The 23,196-nt window shown below is 39.8% G+C and overlaps 1 protein-coding gene across 1 annotated transcript; it reads right to left on the bottom strand.

Annotated features, from left to right (window-relative positions):
- Positions 1 to 936: 936 nt before the first annotated feature.
- On the bottom strand, positions 937 to 19,489 carry LOC145575575 (uncharacterized). Its single transcript, XM_081633423.1, has 4 exons — positions 19,265 to 19,489; positions 1,730 to 2,296; positions 1,582 to 1,642; positions 937 to 1,199 (listed from the first exon to the last, which is right to left on the bottom strand). The coding sequence occupies exons 1-4, from the start codon at positions 19,487 to 19,489 to the stop codon at positions 937 to 939; spliced, it is 1,116 nt and encodes a 371-aa protein (XP_081489549.1).
- Positions 19,490 to 23,196: the final 3,707 nt, after the last annotated feature.

The following is a 23,196-nucleotide window of genomic DNA, read 5'->3' as shown; positions in this document are numbered from 1 at the left end:
CGGTGCTCATAATGCTAAATGAAGACTCCTATTAATAGGCGTAGGGATCTAGGTTTAGGATTTTAGAGCCACGCTGTTAGGTGGCGCGCACAACTCTCTGAGTCACGCTGGGTGCCGCGCGCATCTTAATGAGTCCCGCGCGCCAGGCGCGCACAACTGATTGAGTTGCGCTGGTTTGTGGTTTGCCTTATACGGAAGCGCGTTTTTAAAACTTCCATAACTTTTGATTGCGGAGTTGAATTAAGGAATGTGAGATATAATTGGAAATCTCTAAATGTCTACTTTCAATTCCGTTAAAATTAGGTTAAAATATATTATGGGTCAAAAGTTATGGCCGTTGGAGTGCAAGGGTGTCGGTTTTGGGCCCGGTTTAGTGTTTTGATCATAACTTCTTCGTTTTGGCTCAGAATTGGGCTTATAATATACCGTCGGAAAGCTCTTTGAAAAAGAAATCCATCTGTATAGGCCTTGCACGGGAATTTAATAGTTGCTTTATTTGTTTGGCTCGGTTTTCAACAATGTAGGTTCCATTGGATCCAATTATTGCATTTGACGCATTTGGGTCCATTATTAATCAAGTTTAAACATGTATGAACACGTTTTAGGCCTAATTAGTAATTGGAAAAGGCTATAAGATAACTTGGTCTCAAATATGGGTTTTAACTTACTTCATAATGCTTTTCATAGTCCATAAATATTTCAACTTTGATCTAACATGAAGAACGGATTTTTGTAACATCATCGCACTTCCTTTCGGGACAAGAAGTCCTTACTTACCTCGGGAAATTGATTTTTAATTTCTTGCAATTGAATATCAATGACACTTATAAAAACTTCAACTCGAAAATGATGAAGATTTGTCACTTGTGGGCTCTTACCTCTAAACATCCATCTCCCCGGAACAACATATTTAGCCTCCATGTTTGGAATCTCAAGTTAATGTTTAGCCATAAAAGAAGTGACTTTTTCCATAATCAAATCAAATCCTTCATCTCTCAACTGTTGCAAATTAGCCTTGGTTACATCAACCATGGCCATTGCATTCACAATGTCTTGATCATGTTTTTGCAAGGCCTCATTCAACTCCTTTGCAATCGCAAATATATCAACCATCAAGTGTGCCACAAACACAAAATCAAATGACATCAACAAATGTGTAATAGCTTGTGCTTTATTTGAATCAAGTGTATCAGACACTTCTGCAATGGAATCAAGGGAAAGAAGGATGGAAGAATATAAATCAATCACGTTTAAGATCGACTTGAAGTGAGATCCCTAACGAGTGTCACAAGGGTTACCCAAACTTGTTCTTGATTTAATCCTGTTCCTGTTTCAAATTCACCCAAAGACAATGCTTCTACAACATGTTGACGTTGTTTTTCTCTAAGAAATTCTTTCCTCTTCGGTGAAAATCCAACAAATTTAAAATAGGTGCAAGTACATCAACAAAAAGCCACCCACAATCCGAATTCTTTTTAGCAAGTGCAATTTGTGTCAATTGAAATTGATGTGCAAAACAATGCACAAAGTAAGCTTGTTTGCATTCATTCAATATCAAAGTTTTGAGGCCATTAATTGAACCTTGCATATTACTAGCACCATCATAACCTTGACCTCGTACTCGAGAGAAAGTTAAAGAGTGCTGCATAAGTATAGACTCAATAGCATTTTTCAAGGTCAAAGAAGTGGTGTTAGGAACATGCACAACACAAAGAAATCGTTTACATACCTCTCCCATTTTGTTAACATATCTCAAGCAAAAAGCCATTTGTTCTTTATCGGTAACATCTGTTGAATCATCGGCAAGGATGGCAAAAAATCCATCACCAAGCTCTTTAAGAATTACCTTAGTTGTTTCTTTTGCACAAGCATTGATTATATCTTTTTGGATTGGAGGAGAAGTCAGTTGACAATTACTCGAAGCACTTTTTAAAATAACTTTCGAGTAGTCAGGATCATGCTTTGAAAGAAGTGACAATAGAGAAATGAAGTTACCTCTATTCAATGAAGTTTCTTTTTCATCATGGCCATGAAAAGGCAACCCTTGAAGTAGGAGCCATTGAGTAGTTTCAATTGAAGCTTCTAACCGCTTTCGATATGCATTCATTGCTTCTTGTGATTGTTTGGACAATGCGGTTGTAATAGAAGCCTTTTGATTGACAAATGAATTCATATCAACAACCGCAATGTTGTGAGCACTCATGTGTCCACCAACATGTTTTGCAAATGCTTCCGTTCTATTCCAAGCCTTGAATCCCTCATTAACAAAAGTATCGCTTCTAGATGCATTGTCTTTCTTGAATAAGTAACAAATAAAACAAAAAGCTGCATCCTTCTCAACACTATACTCAAGCCATGCATGTCCGCCAAGTATCAAACCATTTTTTGTTGAAGCGACGCAATTTTGGCCCAAAAGGTGTTTGAGGAAATACAAAATCTTCGGGTTGACAAGGTTTTTGTTGAATGTATGTTTTTCTAACCAAATCCCTATCATCCGGATGAAAATCACTTATCTTTCTCCTTTTTTTGGGATCTTGTGGAAGATTAACAATATCAGAAGTACTTAATCTTCCTTCATGAATTGGAGCTTCAGTTTTAGGATTTGAACTATCTCCATGACAAGTTCCCTCCTCTTGATTTTCAGGAAAGTTGTGTGATGGAGAAGAATTTTGTTCACTTGTTGATGTGGAAGAGGAATTTGTTCATTTTCTTGAGGTGGAGGAAGATTTTGTAGAGATTCTTGTGGTAGAGGGTGATTTTGATTACTTTCTTGTGTCGGAGGGGGATTTTGTTCTTGAGAAAGAGAAGGATTTGAAGTAGAAGATCTTTTGGTAAAGAAACTTGAAATATCTCTTGTATTTGTTCTCTTCATTCTGAAATTTATATTATATGTCTAATTAGATAATTTTAAACCAAAATTTTCATATAAACCAACAACATACTTATAAAGTTTAAACATAAATACTAAACTTAAAATTAATCAACTCAAGAAATAATTCATAGCATATTACTCTTAATTTTAGGCAACAAATGTGTGAATAACATAAGTGTAGGGAATAATTTCAAGCGTTAACCCCATAGCTTGAACCCCACTGTGATCATACACTAAAGTACGGTGGCGTCCAAAAGGGAAGAAGATAGAGCAAAAGAGTCGCCAACAAGTTTTAGGAACTTGTAAACCGTTCACAGGGTGAAGGTTACACCCCTTAACGATCCAAGAGATCGTCAACTCCATAAGGTCTTGAACCAAATAGGGTTCGGGGATGAAGGTACAAATCCAACCTAAAAGAGATTGAACCTGCCCTAATAATAGGCCTCTACTTTGTTCTGATCGTATTCATGTGCGCTTTCTGACTAACATGCAATCAATAGGATTAACCCTAAACCTGTTTAATTTGTGTTGGTTGAATATTAATGCACAAATAAACTATTATTGGCGATCACTTGAATTATAATCAAATTAACCCTAAATAAGATTATTAATATCTTATTAAGCGTGATTACAAGTAACAATTCCCTTTAAACATGCATAAAGGCGTGATCAAGCAATAACAATAAATATCAAGCAACATAATAATAATCATAATAGTCATAATAATCATGATCATCATCATAAAGTTATAATCATAATAAAAATAAATTATAATTAAAATAATCAAAATAATAATGATCATAATAACAATTATAATAATCATAATCATAATAATCATATTATAGCATAATAATAGCAAGATCCTAGGCATGATACTAACAAGATTAATAACAAACTCTAGCATGTCACTAAGCATTAAAAATCAAATCTTTAACCCTAACATGATACTAACATGAATAAATATTAGGAAGAAAATAAAAGGCATCATACTTTCAATCATACTTAATATTAAAATTACCCTAGAAATGATACTAGGAATCAAAATAACAATCTAAGCATGAACTCTACATCATAACATCAATAAAAACATTAAATCACTTACTTTGATGTCTCGTACCTCTTTCTAATAACAAAATACACACGTTAGTAACTTCAAGGAAAATAATAAAACAAAACAAAACAATTAAATAATGGAAATAGAGATTTGGGACCAAACCTTCAGAAATTAAACCTTTCACGTCTAGGGCGAAGGCAACTTCAAATATGGCTAGGTGTTTCTTGATCTAATGAATGCAGAATTTTGTATGTAAAAAGCTAGTTTAGAAAAGGAAGAGAGAGAGTAATCAAGGAAAACTTGATGAGAATTGATTAAAATAGAGAGAATTGAAAACTGGTTGTAGGTGAATCAAAACGGAGTTTTTACGACGTTATTTATAAAGAAAATCAGCCAAAAAGATAAAATTATCAAAATAGAGCATCGGCGCACAAAAAATAGAACCAGCGCCAACGATGGCTGTTGGCGCCAGGTGTTTTGGGTGTTTTTGTCCCTCGGGAGAGTTACAACACGAAGTATGATCCGGCCGAGCTGTACCTGCGAAATAACAGAGACTCCGGGTGATTGGAGCTCCGCCTCCGACGGTCAAGTTAGTAACTTGAAAAGGAATAAAGAGGACGGAAATTTAGGTGGGTATCTGCTCGGATTCCAAGCTCAGGTGTTTCTCTGATGTGAGAGAATGCAAGTGTAATCAATGGTAAAACCGTGCCCTCAAAATGAGGGACATCTCCCTATTTATAGGGTCATTGGGAATTGTGCCCCTGATTAGGTCACTGAACCCTAATCATTGGTAGGCTGCGCCGTTTTGCGGCATTCTCGGGATTTGGGCCTGAAGGCCGCCTTTTCCCTTGATTTCTGGAATGACACGTGTCGAGCAGGGATTGGTCCATTTTGGACCAATTTGGGGCTGACACGTGTCACCCTCTGATTGGGCCACGTGGCAGGGTGAAATTACCCTAAACACCAGGCGCCAAGCATAGCGCCAGGCGCTACAGCTGGCGTTTGGCGCTGATTTCAGCAATTCACGCGTTTTCTAAAATCAGATAAAAATTACCGTATAGGAGGATAAAATCGTATTTCCTTAAAAATGCTTTTTGATTTTAATTAAAACTCTGAAAAGTTAACAAAAGTCAATTTATTAATGCTAATTGAATTAGAAATGAAAAGAACCTTATAGAAGAATCTAGAAAATTAAAACCATTCCTAATTGCATTAGGAATGATAAATCATATTAGGCCCTCCTCTAGATCATTGGGCCGCACATAAGGCTCAAACTGGGCCCAGTTCAGTAAATTGGCCATAACTTCCTCAATACTCATCGGAATTGGGCTTATAATATATCGTTGGAAAGCTCTTGTCAAGCCCCATCCAACTACACTACTATTGGACCCATATCATGGACCAACCAAACTGGATTGGCTGTTTTCTTAAAATAAGTTTTCAAAAACAGAGAGAAGAGAAAAGAAATTAAAACTATCCGCAACACTAAACTTTCCGCACTTTTGCTTCATTCGATTATGATTAGACGCGAAAGGTACTCATTACTGGGTTTGGTTTTGGGGAGACACAAATGGGTGTCTACAGAAGCCCCCACTTTGATTGAGTTTGGAGAAACGCAAGTTTCGAAAACGAAAGTCAAAGTATTGATAGGGACGGAGAATGATTTAGAACGTTCTGCGATCCCAAATCACTCTTGTAATGTCGATACCTGCAAAACTAGCGCTAGTTAAACAGATAAAAGAGTTAAGAAACGCGTATCTTGCACCGTCGAGCACACGTCTCTGAAAGTAACCGATTGTTTTGATGACCTCCTCAAGCTAGAGAATGCCATCCCGCTTGAAAACTGCTACGCATGTAACTGCTTCCAATATAGAAGACTACTTCGCCTGAAACGATCCTCCTCCACTTTGATAATATTCCACGTCCAAGGGAATACCATCGAAGATTGTTTCTCTTGAAACAATCCTCATCCGCATTGATAATATTCCACGTCCAAGGGAATAATATTGAAGATTGCTTCTCTTGAAACAATCCTCAGTTGTTTGTGACAACTCTCCATAATCTAGGGAACGCCACCTTGCTCTTTCGATGTTCACTTGTCTTTGAACAAAGTGCTTCTTTTTGATATGTTCACGCGTCTCTGAACAAAGAGCTTCTTTTTGATATGAACTTCTGAATGATGTGTCCACGCGTCTCTGAACGAAGAGTTTGATAATAGGATGCCCACGCGTCTCTGAGCGAAAGAGCTTGAAAATAGGAGATCTTTGATGATATATCCACGCATCTCCGAACAAAAGAGCTTTTGAATGATATGCCCACGCGTCTCTGGAGCAAAAGAGCTTGATGGAAATGTTCACGCATCTCTGAACAAAAGAGCTTGAATAATATGCCCACGCGTCTCTGGAGCAAAGAGCTTTGATGATATGTCCACGCGTCTCTGAACAAAGAGCTTTTGAATGATATGCCCACGCGTCTCTGGACAAAGGAGCTTCGATGATTGAATGTTTGTTGTGATAATATTCCGAAGAAAAATTTCTGAAGACCAACACTTGCCGATCTCTAAAGCTTGCTTGAACTTTGCTTCCGCTAAAACCAGTACGTCGGTGTCTCTGTGATTAGGCGCTTTAAGCTAAGTGAGACGATCTTTCATTAGGTCGATCACTTATTGCAATTGTAATCAAACCGACTACTTAATCATGTCAAATTGCTTATAGGGGCTAACTGGCGTACCAAGGAACCCAAAATTGCTGTATGAGGTCGAAATCACCTTTTTGAGAGGCTTCGAGCTCTATCGCTGCTGAAATATCTCTGGCGCTAGGAATTGGAGTAGGGTCTTCCCTATTCTGCTGCACCTGTATTTATTTTTGACTATAGAACTTTGCCAATCTCTTTAATTATCTTAGGGTTGACCTAAGGTTTAATGTTGCTTGACTCATCGACTTGACACAACTCAAGGTATAAACTTGACTCTCTGTGATTGACTCGAGGTTGACTCGACTCAAAGTGTTTGACACATGTGTTAGACTCAAATCAAAGTGACATGACACGACATGACTCGTGTGTGCATCGTAATGTGATCGTGCGACTCGAAAAAGCAAAAATTTTCCGTCATTTTTGTGGAGGGTACCGACTTTGTCCCGAAAAGGAAAGACGCGAAAAAAGAAAGAAGCGAAGTTTTGAAGGTGCATGTTGAATGAGCTTAGTCAAATGTCATTTGATATTATCTCTCAAGGTGCAAGGATTAACTCATCCTAGGCTATCTCAATTGTTGACTCAATGATGAAAGTATTTGAGTAACTTAGGCACGGAGGCTAAGCACTTTATACTTCGATGCAATGATGATTATGATTGATGAGTGATGTTGATATGACAAGGCATGCTTCAGCGTTGTGTTAAGATTCCATGACAAAGGGTTCCTAAGGGAAGTATATTTGGTCATGTATATGTGCAGTGTGTTAAAGTGACACTAAAGTTAGGCCGCAAGAGCTAAGTGTGTGGAAAGATATTATTTATTAAAAGAGTCAAATGGTGGTGACTCTTAGGCTAGGTAAGCTAATGATGTAGGGATCAAGCCCCCAAGTCTAGCTCTAAGTGAATAGGGATGAGCATTGGAGATCCCTTGATATGACCATGATGTGTGAATGTGAATGTGAATATGAATGCATGTTTATTACGGCCTCACCTCAATGTGAGGTTGCCTACGTATCCGTTAGGAATCAAGTCGAACGTAGCTCTAGCCGAACCTCGTACAAGTGTGTATACCTCAAAAAAGGTCTTTTTAAGGGTTGTAACGTGGTTAGGCTAAAGGTTAGAAGAAAGGGATAAAGGCTCAAGACCCTAGATAAGCCCCCAAGGTGTGCAACCTTGCTTTTGAATCTTTGTATTTTTATGCTTGAGTTCCTACTCTTTTTTAGCTCTTTTTGCCTTAGCATTTATTTTATTTTAATAAGTGTGGGCAATCCCGATCATGCGGTCTATCACTCACTTGGCATTCATGTTTCTCAGGCACGGTACCGAGCACTCGACAGAGATGCAATATGAGACGTGTTCATATCAAAGATATGTTCATGTCAATGACATTGGAACACTTTCCCTTTTGTACACTTTTATTATTTTTTTTGTTTATTTTTGCTATTGCTTTCTATTTATTTTAATCTTTTGAAATCACTCAAGCTTTTTAGAAATTGCATAAGTTGCACACCATCCCATCCCAAGGTCAGGTAGATGTGGGTTGAAAAAAAGAAAGGTCTATCGTTAGACGAGGCTCAAAGTGGTTTATGAAGAAAGGATTGTAAATTTGAAAGATGAAAGGTAACATGATGTGGCTACAAGGGGTGTCTCAAATCATTGGTATACCTTGTGCTTAATTCGACATGGATTTTTTTGATTTTTTTTTTGATGCAATATAATGAAATGATCATATGCAAGGAAATAAATGCTCATTTTATTAAAGGAAAAAAAATATAATGATCCTACAAAATAAATCTAAGGAGAATAAAAAGGTGCCTATGCTAGACTTATTGGAGAAAGGGTAAATAAAAAAGAAACAGAAAAAAGAGGTCACGAAATCTTGTCGTTGAAGCTCGCCTCTTGTCTTGTGTTGTTTCCGTTATCATCACTCGCTCTTCTTGTTAACTGGAGGTATGAGAAGCTTGTTATTATCAATCAAATGTTGGATAGCCTCCTTTAGCTTCCAACAGCTCTCAGTAGCATGACCCCTACCGTGATGGTACTGCATTGTTCGTCTGGATTCCAACTAGGCAATCTCTTCTCATGTGGGGGATCTTGAATAGGTCCATTGGGAGTAATGAGTCCTTTGGCATGGAGTCGATCGAAAGCATTATCGTAGCTAATTCCAATAGGGGTGAAATCCTTTCTCAGTTGCTTTCGATTACCCATGGCTAGGATCTTACTAAGGTCGAAAGTACCAACACTATTGCTAGAGTAGGTGTTTCCGGAAGAAGAAGGATAATCGTTCTTCTTCCCTTTACAGCCACTGTTGTTATTATTACTGATCTTGGCCTTCTTGTCGCGCGGAGGAACATGAAGGAGATTTGAATCAATGAAGTCTTGAACACGATCCTTGAGGGCGAGACATACTTCGGTGGTGTGACCACAACCTTTATGGTATCGATAATAGGAATTTGGATCCCCATTGGGAAAACGTTTTTCAGATGGAGGGTCTTGACTGGGACCAATGGAGCGAATATGACCTTGATCATGTAAACAGTTAAAAGCTTCATTGTAAGGCGTTCCTATTGGTATGTATCCTTCAATGGTCCATTTTGCTAGTGGCTTAGGAGCATTGAGTTCTTCATTAAACTCTTGGCGAGAATTTTGTTCGATGGCCATTACCCGATTTGCTAATCCTTCTACCACATTCAAGAGCATGGCAATGACATCTTGTAGTTTTTGAACGTCCTCTTTTAGACTTGACGAGTCCTCCCTGATATTATCTAAGAAAAGACTTTCATCCTCCCCAATCATGGCCACTTCATCGAGAGAGGTCATATAAGTTGTCTCGATCATGGGCTCTCCTATAGGTGTGATAAGAAGTGATGGATCGAAGGATGTTTGACTTTCTTCGATGACTAGAATCTCATAAGTTTCATTGTTATCGATCAGATCTTGAATAGCTTCTTTGAGTTTCCAACACTCCTCGGTGTCATGACCCTTTCCTTGGTGATATTTGCATTGCTTATTAGGGTCCCACTTAGGTGGCCTGGCTTCTGGAACTGGATCTTTGATGGGCCCTATGGGCATGACTAGTCCTTTGTGGTGTAACTTCTCGAAAGCTGTTTCATAACTCATACCAAGTGGAGTGAACACCCTTTTTGATCTTTGGATTCGTGGTTTAGAGGCGTTCGTGGCATGTACCTCATTAATGGGAGAGGAAGAAGAAGGATGGTCGTGCTTTTTTCCTCTCGCACTATTATCTTTCAGAAGGTCATCTTCAATGTCAATGCCTATATTATAGACAACCTTGAAAGTATTTAAATTGTGTTGGTACTTTAAGTGCCTTGAATACTTCCCTTGGAGATTCTTGATAAACATCCTCACAGATTCCTTTTCAGTGGGAGTTTTGACCATATTAGCAGAAGTTTCCCTCCATTTGTTGAAGAAAGAAGTAAAGCCTTCATTCTCTTTTTGTTTTAACATCTCAAGTTGTCTGTGGTCTGTTTCGTCTTGGATGTTGCACTTATATCTATCTATGAAAGCGTTTGTTATCGACTCCCAAGAAGAGGTTTTTTCTTCCTCGAGAGAAAAGAACCATTGTTGACAAACGGTTTCGAGAGATAGTGGGAACAGAGAGGGGAAAACCTTGTCGATACCCTTAATCCTCATTATAGTTTCGAAAGCTCTTAGATGAAAATAAGGGTTATCAGTTGCCTTGAATTTAGGGATGTCAGTGGCGTTGAACTTATGCGGAAGAAGTTCCTTGTCCAGAGAGACCCCTTGTGAACTCATGCCCTGAAATTTATAGTCACTAGATAGCTTGCTCAAACTTTCTTGCATAAGGTTCATTTGTTGTTGCTTCACGGGATCATCGATCTCGAGTGTGAGGAACTTCTGTGTCTCAGTTACGGTAACCAATTGGTTCCTAAGCTCATTGACTTCTTCTTGACTTGCCATTATCTTTTTAGCCTTCCTCTTTTGACGAATTGGTTTATCAAAAGTGAGACCTGAATAAAGAGGTTGTCCTTGATTAATCGCCCTTCTCTCCTCGACCAAGTACTGTGGAAAAGGAATTTGGGGATATTCATTGTTAATTATTTGACTCAAACTTTATTCAACATGCAATGGATGGAGGAGGTGAAGAAAGATGGAAGAATGTGAAGAAAAATGATGTAGATGGAGGGATATGAAGAACTAGGAATAGAATGTACCCCCAACTCAAATGACGGAAAAGACCGACTCATGCATGAACCTAAAACATGGTTATGGTGACATATACTCAAAGTGTATGCTAAGACTAGTGAGTGTAGGTGACATGTTAAGACTCGTGTCATGATCATGTGGCTAGACTATGTGACTTAGCGTCTAGACTCAATTAATGATTCGACAAGGTGTTATTGACAGCGAAATTTAACCGACTTAATTAGCAAACTGGTTAATTAGACACTAGGTGATGACTCGACCAATAATCCGAACTGTCGGCAAAACGACAAGACTGGCGTCGCACTGTGTAGTGTAGCGCTAGATGACAGAGTTGTCGCCAGGCGCCACACTCCACAGAGTGGCGCTACAGTCCAGACTTTGGCGCCAATACTGGAGCTTCAATCTGGGACTGTTTTCGGTGTTATTAATCAACAAGGGTATGCCTAAAGTCGTACTAGGTCAATTCTGATTAAAAAATTAGAATTTATTTACTCAAACTAATTAATTAATTAATTAGGCAAAGTTCTTTAAGTCATCAATTTATTTAATCTCAACACAAGTCAAACAAGCGGTTAAGAGATCATAGAATATATGCGCAACAAATAATGCACAATTAGTCAAGTAGGCACAATATGATGCAATAAGTTTGCAACCTAACCATGGCTCTAGTTCTCTAAAGTTCGGGATATGGTTTAGTCAATAGAGGGTCCATGGTTAATTGTCCGGATGCACCGCGCGGAAGCCTAACCGTGAAGGGTTGGCGCGAGTAGATGGGACACCGCGAGTTTAGAAAAACTTGCTTCCATGGTTTGGTGAATTCAACATTCTCAGATGTACCCTTTGTTGCTCAGAGCGTTCAATCAGATAGATAGAGCATGAATTCCCAGAGGGTTATGTCCATATGTAGAACACATATGGGTTTCAGAAAAGTGAGAAAAAATTCAATCAGGAAATAGGATCAAGCAAACAATACGAAAAACTGGTCGAAATTAGAACGCATATTTCTGGCTCGGTATTGGAGGAATTTGGCGCCAGTTTTAGCTGTAGCGATTGGCGCCAATGTTGGTGTCTGGCGCTACAGTTAAAAGTCTGGCGCCAATGCTCTGGCCCCTGGCGCTAATTCCTACATGCCTCAGCAGCTTTCTGTGCTCGATAAAATTTTCTTGTTTCGCGCAGTGTTATTTCGGTCCTAGTTGTGAAAGATATTTCTCAAATTTCCTACGTGTAAAATCCTATGTTTTTAACTCATTACGGATGGTCTTTCCAATGAGATCTTTTTTATGCATATGACAATAATGTTAATCAAAATTACGCACATGAAATACTTAGAATGTTTTGAGTCTCATCCACTCATTCTAAATCATTGCCGAAACAAATTCAGGAATTAAAATAGAAATCCTCCCCAGTGGAGTCGCCAAAAAACTGTAGGGAATAATTTCAAGAGTTAACCCCCTAGCTTGAACCCCACTGTGATCATACACTAAAGTACGGTGGCGTCCAAAAGGGAAGAAGATAGAGCAAAAGAGTCGCCAACAAGTTTTAGGAACTTGTAAACCGTTCACAGGGTGAAGGTTACACCCCTTAACGATCCAAGAGATCGTCAACTCCATAAGGTCTTGAACCAAATAGGGTTCGGGGATGAAGGTACAAATCCAACCTAAAAGAGATTGAACCTGCCCTAATAATAGGCCTCTACTTTGTTCTGATCGTATTCATGTGCGCTTTCTGACTAACATGCAATCAATAGGATTAACCCTAAACCTGTTTAATTTATGTTGGTTGAATATTAATGCACAAATAAACTATTATTGGCGATCACTTGAATTATAATCAAATTAACCCTAAATAAGATTATTAATATCTTATTAAGCGTGATTACAAGTAACAATTCCCTTTAAACATGCATAAAGGCGTGATCAAGCAATAACAATAAATATCAAGCAACATAATAATAATCATAATAGTCATAATAATCATGATCATCATCATAAAGTTATAATCATAATAAAAATAAATTATAATTAAAATAATCAAAATAATAATGATCATAATAACAATTATAATAATCATAATCATAATAATCATATTATAGCATAATAATAGCAAGATCCTAGGCATGATACTAACAAGATTAATAACAAACTCTAGCATGTCACTAAGCATTAAAAATCAAATCTTTAACCCTAACATGATACTAACATGAATAAATATTATGAAGAAAATAAAAGGCATCATACTTTCAATCATACTTAATATTAAAATTACCCTAGAAATGATACTAGGAATCAAAATAACAATCTAAGCATGAACCCTACATCATAACATCAATAAAAACATTAAAGCACTTACTTTAATGCCTCGTACCTCTTTCTAATAACAAAATACACACGTTAGTAACTTCAAGGAAAATAATAAAACAAAACAAAACAATTAAATAATGGAAATAGAGATTTGGGACCAAACCCTCAGAAATTAAACCTTTCACGTCCAGGGCGAAGGCAACTTCGAATATGGCTAGGTATTTCTTGATCTAATGAATGTGGAATTTTGTATGTAAAAAGCTAGTTTAGAAAAGGGGGAGAGAGAGAGTAATCAAGGAAAACTTGATGAGAATTGATTAAAATAGAGAGAATTGAAAACTGGTTGTAGGTGAATCAAAACGGAGTTTTTACGACGTTATTTATAGCGAAAATCAGACAAAAAGATAAAATTATCAAAACAGAGCATTGGCGCACAAAAAACAGAACCAGCGCCAACGCTGGCAGGCGCCAACACTAGCGCTTGGCGCCAAGCATAGCGCCAGGCGCTACAGCTTGCGTTTGGCGCTGATTTAAGAAATTTACGCGTTTTATAAAATCAGATAAAAATTACCGTACAGGAGGATAAAATCGTATTTCCTCAAAAATGCTTTTTTATTTTAATTAAAACTCTGAAAAGTTAACAAAAGTCAATTTATCAATGCTAATTGAATTAGGAATGAAAAGAACTTTCTAGAAGAATCTAGAAGACTAAAACCATTCCTAATTGCATTAGGAATGATAAATTTTATTAGGCCCTCCTCTAGATCATTGGGCCGCACATAAGGCTCAAACTGGGTTCAGTTCAGTAAATTGGCCATAACTTCCTCAATACTCATCGGAATTGGGCTTATAATATATCGTTGTAAAGCTCTTGTCAAGCCCCATCCAACTACACTACTATTGGACCCGTATCATGGACCAACCAAACTGGATTGACTGTTTTCTTAAAATAAGTTTTTAAAAACAGAGAGAAGTGAAAAGAAATTAAAACTATCCGCAACACTAAACTTTCCGCACTTTTGCTTCATTCGATTATGATTCGACACAAAAGGTACTCATCATTGGGTTTGGTTTTGGGGAGACACAAATGGGTGTCTACAATAAGAACTCAAGAAGAACAACAAACAAAAAAAATCACAATTCACACAAATTGACACATTCACACATAGTGGACTTACAATTTACATAATTATAATCTTAATAGCCCTTAATATATTCAAATTATGCAATTAATTGAAAATTAATATTGTAGGGAATATTTCAAGCATTACCCCAAACTTGAACCCCAATGTGATCATACACTAAAGTACGGTGGCGTCCAAATAGAAGGAAGCTAGAGCAAAAGAGTCGCCAACAAGTTTTAGGAACTTGTAAACCGTTCACAGGGTGAAGGTTACACCCCTTAACAATCCAGGAGATTGTTAACTCCAATAGGTCTGGAACCATACTGGTGTTCGGGGATGAAGGTACAAATCCCACCTAAAAGAGATTGAACCTGCCCAAATAATAGGCCTCTACTTTATTCTGATCGTATTCATGTGCGCTTTCTGACTAACATGCAATCAATAGGATTACCCTAAACCTGTTTATCTATGTTGGTTGAATATTAGTGCACAAATAAACTATTATGGCGATCACTTGAATTATAATCATATTAACCCTAAACAAGATTATCAATTTTCTTATTAAGCGTGATTACAAGTACAAATTCCCTTTAAACATGCATAAAAGGTGTGATCAAGCAATAACAATAAATATCAATCAACATAATAATAATAATTATTATAATCATAATAATAATATTAAAATAATCATCACAACAACAATAATCATGTTAAATCATAATAATAGCAAGATCCTAGGCATGATACTAACAATATTAATAACAAACCCTAGCATGTCACTAAACAATAAAGATTAAAGCTTTAACCCTAACATGATACTAATATGCTATTAGGAAAGAAAATAGGAAGCATCATAGAAATCATAATTGATATAAGCAAATCACCCTAAATATCATACTAAAGAAAGCATCCTAACATGATACTAGGAACATCCTAAACATGATACTAGGAATCATTAAAACATCCTAACATGATACTAGGAATCAAAATAACAATCTAAGCATGAATTCTATATCATAAAATCAATAAATCAATTAAAGCACTTACTTGGATGCGTCGTATCTCTTTTTAATAACAAAATACACATGTTAGTAACTTCAAGGAAAATAATAAACAAACAATTAAATTAAATAATTGAAATAGAGATTTGGGACCAAGCCCTCAGAAATATCAAACCTTTCACGTCTAGGGCAAAGGCAACTTCGAATTATGCTAGGTTTTTCTTGGTCTTGTGAATGTGGAATTTTGTTTGAGAGAAGGCTAGTTTAGAAAAGAGAAAGAGAGAACAAGCTTTAGCTTAGAGAGAGAAGAGAATTAGAGAGTTGTTAAAGAGAATTGATAGTTGTTGATGATTGAAAAAGGGGAGATATGACCTCTATTTATAGAGAAAAAAGAGGGACGAAGAATGAGAAGAGAATCCGAATTCGAATCGAAATAGATTTCGATGGACAACAGTTTTTGCGGATTTTGTTTTTATCATATTTTTTTATCTAGAAGTCCAAATAAGGCTGTAATATGTCGTTGGAAAGCCCTTGAAGTCTACTTTCTAACCCAATTAAAATCAAATTAAAATCTTTTGTAGATAAAAAGATATGGCCGAAATAGTGGAAGGGTGTAAGTTTTGGATAGAGTTTCATGTCTAATTCATATCTTTTTCATTATAGCTCGGATTTAATATTATAATACATCATTGGAAAGATAATTTCAAGATATATCCCACCATATAAAATTTGGATAAATATTATGAGGCACGAAAATAATATCTGACTGTCTTTGAACATCTTTAAATTCGAATAGAATTAGGATTTAAGAAAAAGGAAAGTTTTAAAAAAGGAAAGTTTTTATTTAACTCAAGTTCTTTAATCTTATCTTTTCAAAAAGGATAATTAAGATCTTTTAAAAACTTATGGAAGGTTCTAATTTATCCTAATTAGTCTAGGAATAGGATTAGACTTTTGGACCCTCCACATGATCATTGGCTCGTAGGTAAAATCCGGTTTGGGCCTAGTTTAGTATTTTGGCCATAACTTCTTCCTCGTTATTCATCGGAATTGGGCATATAATATATCGTTGGAAAGGTATTTTCAAGCCCTATCCAACTACACTATTATTGGACCCTTATCACTGACCAAACTAAACTAGAATGCACGTTTTTCATAAATAAGGTAAGAAAAGAAATGTTTTCAAAAACAGAAAGAAGAGATATTTTAATAAAAACATCCTCATCACTAGACTTTTCACACTTTCGCCTTGTTCGATAATCAAATGACATGAAAGGTATTCATCACTGGTTTTGGTTTTGGGGAGACATATTTGGGTGTCTATAGAAGCCCCCACTTTGACTGAGTTTAGAGAAACGCAAGTTTCGAAAACGAAAGTCAAAGTATCGATAGGGACGGAGAATGATTCAGAACGTTCTGCGATTCTAAATCATTCTTGTAACGCCGATACCAGCAAACTAGCATTAGTTAAACAGATAAAAGAGTTAAGAAACGCGTATCTTGCACCGTCGAGCACACGTCTATGAGGGTAACCGATTTGTTGCTGTTGTATTGCTGTATTTGACAACTTTCCATAATCTAACGGAACGCCTTCTTGCTGTTTTGATGTTCACTCGTCTATGAACTATAGAGGTTTTTTGGATATGTTCACGCGTTTCTGAACAAATAGCTTCTTTTTCTTGAATCATAGTGACAACCTTCCCAATCATAGCAAAGTCGCCGAAGACTGCCTCATCACGAACCTCCCTTCTCAAATCTCGGTGACAACCTCCACAATCTTAGCGAATGCCGTCGAAGACCGCCCATCTCGTGCCATCTTCTCAAATCTCGGTGAAAACCTCCACAGTCTTGCGAATGTCGTCGAAGACCGCCCATCTCGTGCTATCTTCTCAAATCTTTGGTGACAACTTCCACAATCTTAGCGAACGCTGTCGAAAATAACTTTGCTTAAAGTCATCCTTAGTTGTTGCGATAATATTCCGAAGAAAATCACCGAAGACCAACGCTTGTCGATCTTTATAGCTCGCTTGAACGTTTCTTTAGCCAGTGCATCGGCGCTTCTGCTGCTTGTAAACCAGTATGTCGGTGCTGTGAACCATTACGTCGGTGCTTCTGAACCAGTATGTCGGTGCCTTTGTGATGAGCCAATGTTTAGGCGCTTTAAGCTAAGCGAGACAATCTTTCGTCAGGTCGATCACTTATTTGCGGTTGTAATCAAACCGACTACTTAATCATGTCAAATTTCTTACAGGGGCTAACTGGCGTACCAAGGAACCCGAAATTGCTGTATGAGGCTTCGATCTCTGTCGCCACGGAAATTCTGCTGGCGCCAAGAATTGGCTCTGTCGCCAGACGTTGGTTGGGATCTAGCGCCAGGCTCTGTAATCTGCTGCCGACGCTGGATGTCGTTGTCTGGCGCTGGAGTCGGGTCTTCCCTATTGTGCTCTTACTGCCACTGTTGCTCGGTTTCACTCCGAACTTTGAACTTGGTCATTTCCTTTCAACCAAATACGCTCAAATCTTTTGTAAATTAAAGCTCTTCATCTCCAATTTACCGATCAATGTAATTCCTCTTATCTCGGAGGAATCTCCTGTGTCATATTCGCGGTTTTTTCAAAAAAATCTGGGAATGTCCTCGCTAGCTAGGATGTACCTGCATTTATATCTTTGAGTATAGGACTTTGCTTATCTTTCTTTAGGGTTGACCTATGGTTTAGTGTTGCTTGACTCATTGACACGACATGACTCAATGTGTACATGACTCGTGTGTGCATTGTAATGTGATCGTGCGACTCAAAAATGCAAAAAAGCAAAAATTTTCCGTCATTTTTGTGGAGGGTACCGACTTTCTCCCGAAAAAGAAACACGCGAAAAAAGAATCGTAGTTTTCGAATGCATGTTGAATGAGCTTAGTCAAATGTTGTTTGATATTATCTCTCAAGGTGCAAGGATTAATCCATCCTAGGCTATCTCAATGGTTGACTCAATGATGAAAGTATTTGGGTAACTTAGGCACGGAGGCTAAGCATCATACTTCGTGATGCAATGACAATTATGATTGATGAGGGATGTTGATATGATAAGGCATGCTTCAACGTTGTGTTAAGATTCCATGACAAAGGGTTCTTAAGGGAAGGTATATTTGGTCATGCATCTGTGATGTGTGTGAAAGTGATTCCAAAGTTAGGCCGCAAGGGCTAAGTGTGTGGAAAAAGATATTATTTCAAGAAGAGTCAAATGATGGTGACTCTTTAGGCTAGGTAAGCTAATGATGTAAGGATCTAGCCCCCAAGTCTAGATCTAAGTAGATAGGGATGAGCATAGGAGATCCTTTGATATGATCATGATGTGTGAATGTGAATGTGAATGCATTTTTATTACGGCCGCACCTCGATGTGAGGTTGCCTATGTATCCTTTAGGAATCAGGCCGAACGTAGCTCTAGCCGAATCTCGCACAAGTGTGTGTATACCTCAAAAAGGTCTTTTTAAGGGTTGTTGTATAGGATAGCTCCCGTTGAACTATCGCCCAGCCCCCAGGGTGCACACTCACCGCCGAATAAGCAACTAGAGGAGGGCTCATCAGCCCGGCAGAGTCAGCCCGCAGGGCTGACCAGGCTAAACTCTCCACGAATGAGATAGTACGCCTATAAATAGAGGGTAAATTACAATGGAAAGGAGGTTAGACACTCAAGTTATTACGCTTTCTATATCTCTCTAAGTACACTTTCTCTCTCTAAACACTCTCTAACTTAAGCTTCGGAGGGGGGGTTCCTCGAGCCACCCCCGAGGGCAGTTTACGTGTGCTGCCGTGTGTAGGTTGTTGACGGGACCCAGCTCACCCAGCAGAACCCTTAGATCCATACCTGGAACAATTGGCGCTAGAAGGAGGGGCTAGGACCATCTAACCTGAGGTTCACCAACTGAGCTAGGGACTAGTTAACTAACCACCATGGCTGGAGAAGAAACTGTACAAACACCCACGTCCAAAACTAATGAGACTAGCCAAACACCACAAAAAACACCCCACAGTAACCAGCGATCTAAAAGGATCCACCGGAAACCCCAAATCGACCATCTCACAGAAATCCAACCCCATCGGATCGACATCAGCCACTGCTAAAGCAGCGGCGAAACTAGTAGATCCGGTAGGATCCAACTTTATTTTCAAGTACAGAATGTCGTTAACAGGCGCGAACAATGAGCTTATTGTTTCAGCACCTGTAACCCAGAAACCGCAGCCCGTAAATATGCCAGCCATTATGCAGAACCTCTCTAAGTGCAGCAAGGAGCAGCTGGCTGCAATGACAGCGGTCCTTACCAATATGGGTAAGGGGGCAAGCCCATCACCAACAACGGCAGTTGCGGAGCCCGCAGCGAAAAAGCCGGAAGTCTCAACTCTCACCCCGAGCAGAAAGAACTCATTCAGCTGAGGAAAAAGGTATTGGAGCTGGAAGCTCGCAACTTGAATCGAGAATGGAGTGTGGAGGAAATAACCCTCGCTCGAATCAGCCCGGAGAAGCGGGTCCCTCGCAGTAGGTCACCGGTCGCAGAGCGAGGACCCAGCCCGAAGAGAGACAAACGAGCGTGAATCCAAGTTGTTCCAGATGATTCCCCATTTTCCTGGGAGATTCTGGAAGAACCCATGGAGAAGGTGAAGATGCCGAGCTGCAAGTACAATGGAACCACAACACCCAAAAGCCACATATCAGCTTTCAAGAATCATATGGTACTTTACACCATGACAGACTCAGTCTGGTGTAAGGCTTTCCCACCAACTCTGGAGGGGCTGGCAGCGAAATGGTACGGCGCCATCCCTAAATGTTCTGTAACAACCGAGCTGATGTCCCTAGTTTAGGGAAAGGATGAGCCCTTGAGGGAGTTCATCACCAGATTCAACAAGGAGGCAACAACCATTCCAAATATGAGCCAGGAGGTAGTGATGTTAGCAATGCAGAGTGGCCTACTGCCAGGGTCACCATTCAGAGCATATATGGGGCGTAAGAGCCTCAAAACGCTCGCTGAAGCGTTGGGTAAAGCGCATGAGTTCATCAAAGCAGACAAGACTGACAGAGCAATGCTGGGTAGGAAAGCAACAGGTAACTCAATTAAGCGGGCAGAGGTCACCCGGGTAGAGAACACACCTAGGGTGGACCAGCCAAGCAGGGCTGAGCAAAACCGCAGAGAAGCGGACAGGGCAGTGGGACTGAGAAGGTCCGATCCAATGAGAAGGCCAAGGCCTGGGAAGTTTGATCAGTATACCCCACTAACCCATTCCAGATCTCACATATTCAGCGTAAATAAGGCTGATGATAAGTGGCAGAGACCTCCAAGGATGGTAAACAGGAGTCGTGATACCAGTAAGTGGTGTGACTTTCACAAGGACTATGGCCACACCACTAAAGAATGCACGCACTTGAAGGACAACATAGAGGACTTAGTCAGGAGAGGATACTTGAGTCAATTTAAGCAACGTGATGACCCTCCCAGAAGAAGGGAGGAGGATAGAACGGGCCGAGCTGACCGCAGAGGAGGTCATAGGGGCCCAGCTGGAGACAAGGATAGAGATGCCAAGCCAAAGGGCAGGGTGTACGTGATCAGCGGGGGTCCAGTACATGGGGGGACAGTTAATAGAGCGCGGGCTGACCTGCGGTCAATGATACATCAAATAAACGACAATGATAAGCGTAGATGGACACCTCTTCCCCCGCAGCCACGAGCCACGTTTGACGAGTATGACCAGAAGGGCATAATTTACCCTCATGATGACCCGCTGGTGGTGACAATGAGAATTGCAAACTGGGAGGTGGATAGAATACTAATAGACGGAGGCAGCTCAGCCAACTTTATATACATCAGTGCGTTCAATGAGCTGAAGTTGGACATAAAAGACCTGAAGAGAGTAAACTACGAGGTCACCGGGTTTAATGGCTCGGGGCTTACCCCAGAAGGCATAATCAAACTCTCAGTCCGGGTAGGAGAGAGGTTAACAAGGCATGATGTCCGAGTAGAATTTCTCGTGATAAACTCCCCTTCACCCTACAATGTAATCATGGGAAGACCGCTCATATACAAGATAGGCGGGGTGGTATCCACTTACCACCTGGCCATGGCTTACACATCTAATGAGGGTCGGTCAGCAAAGCTCAGGGGAAGCTAGAAGACAGCCCAACAATGTTACATAACTGCCTTAAAGCAGCCTGCCAAAACCAGACATCAGTCTGGTTCCGAGAGAAGGCTCCCTGAGCAGCCTGAGAGGAAGTCGAGGAAAAGGAAGCGTGAAGAGTATCACAAGGAAAAAGATAAACAGAAGTTGGTAATGGAAAACTTCGAGCCTGCAAAAGAAGAAATGGCCAGACCACTTCCCATCGGGGAGAATGTCACAGTCGAGCTCATAGAAGGTGATCCCTCGAGGACGGTGAAAATTGGGAAAGACATTGATCCAGGAGTAGGGGTGCACCTCATAGAGCTGCTGAGAAAGAATAAAAACATTTTTGCATTTTCGGCAGATGAGATGCCCGGAATTGACCCAGCAGTCATGGTGCATAGGCTAAATGTGAAGGAGGATATTAGGCCAGTCAGGCAGAAAAAGCGAAGCTTCTCCACGGAGAAAAACCAGGCAATCCAGGAAGAGGTGGAAAAACTCTTGGAAGCAGGATTTATTGAATCCTGTGACTATCCAGAATGGTTAGCCATTGTGGTCATGGTGAAGAAGGCAAATGACCAATGGAGAATGTGTGTTGATTTCACGGATCTTAATAAGGCCTGCCCGAAGGACTGTTACCCACTGCCACGGATAGATCAACTGGTAGACTCAACCAGCGGGCACGCCCTGCTAAGCTTCATGGACGCCTTCTCAGGGTACCATTAGATCAGCCTGCACGAGCCAGACAGGTAGAAAACTGCATTTATTACCGAAGAGGGAGTGTATAATTACGTAGCTATGCCCTTCGGGCTGAAGAACGCTGGAGAAACTTTTTAGAAGGCAATGGATAGAGTGTTCCTTCCCCAGAAGGGAAGAAATGTGGAAGTATACGTTGACGACTCAATTGTTAAGAGCGTCACGCAGGCTGGACATATCATGGATCTGGAGGAAACATTTGCCACCCTGAACAAGTATAAAATCAAGCTCAACCCGAAGAAATGTGTCTTTGGAGTGAGCTCGGGAAAGTTCTTGGGTTTTCTGATCAGCGAGAGAGGAATAGATGCCAACCCAGAAAAGGTCAAAGTAGTCCTCAGTCTGCCCGAGCCTAAGAGCATCATAGATATCATGCGGTTGACAGGAAGAATGGCCGCACTGACCAGATTCATCAGCAAGTCAGTAGACAAAGCCTTGCCATTCTATCAGCTATTGAAAGGAAACAGAGAATTCAAGTGGGGGACTAAGGAGAAAGAAGCCTTTGAGGGTATTAAGGAGCATCTGACTAAGCTCCCAACAATGATCAGCCTGGAGCTGAGGGAAAAACTGCAGTTGTACATCTCAGCGTCAATACAGACAATCGCAGCCGTTCTCCTGGTAGAAAGACAGAAGCAACAAAGGCCGATATATTTCGTGAGCCACGTGCTGAACGAGGCAGAGCAAAGATACCCCCTGGTAGAGAAGCTAGCCTTCGCAGTGGTCACAGCAGCAAGAAAGCTAAAACCATATTTTGACGCGCATATAATAGAGGTCCTCACAAACCACCCGCTGGAGAGAGCATTACAAAAGATGGATGCATCGGGTAGACTCTTAAAGTGGGCAATCGAGCTTTCTGAGTATGAATTCAAGGTCAAGCCTAGAGCAGCCATCAAGGCACAAGCTTTAGCAGACTTCATAGTGGAAGCCTCCTATGAGGAGAAAGAGGATGACATTGGGGTCTGAAAGGTGGAAGTGGATGGATCCTCAGCCCAAACGGGGAGTGGGGCAGGAGTCATAATTACGTCTCCAGAAGGAAACGTATTTGAGTATGCCATCAAGTTCAAGTTCAA

The sequence above is a fragment of the Chenopodium album genome, chromosome 13 (genome assembly GCF_948465745.1).
Source record: "Chenopodium album chromosome 13, dcCheAlbu1.1, whole genome shotgun sequence".
Taxonomy (NCBI): Eukaryota; Viridiplantae; Streptophyta; class Magnoliopsida; order Caryophyllales; family Amaranthaceae; genus Chenopodium; species Chenopodium album.
The sequence above is the reverse complement of the archived record's forward strand: the minus strand, read 5'-3'. Positions and strand labels throughout refer to the sequence as shown.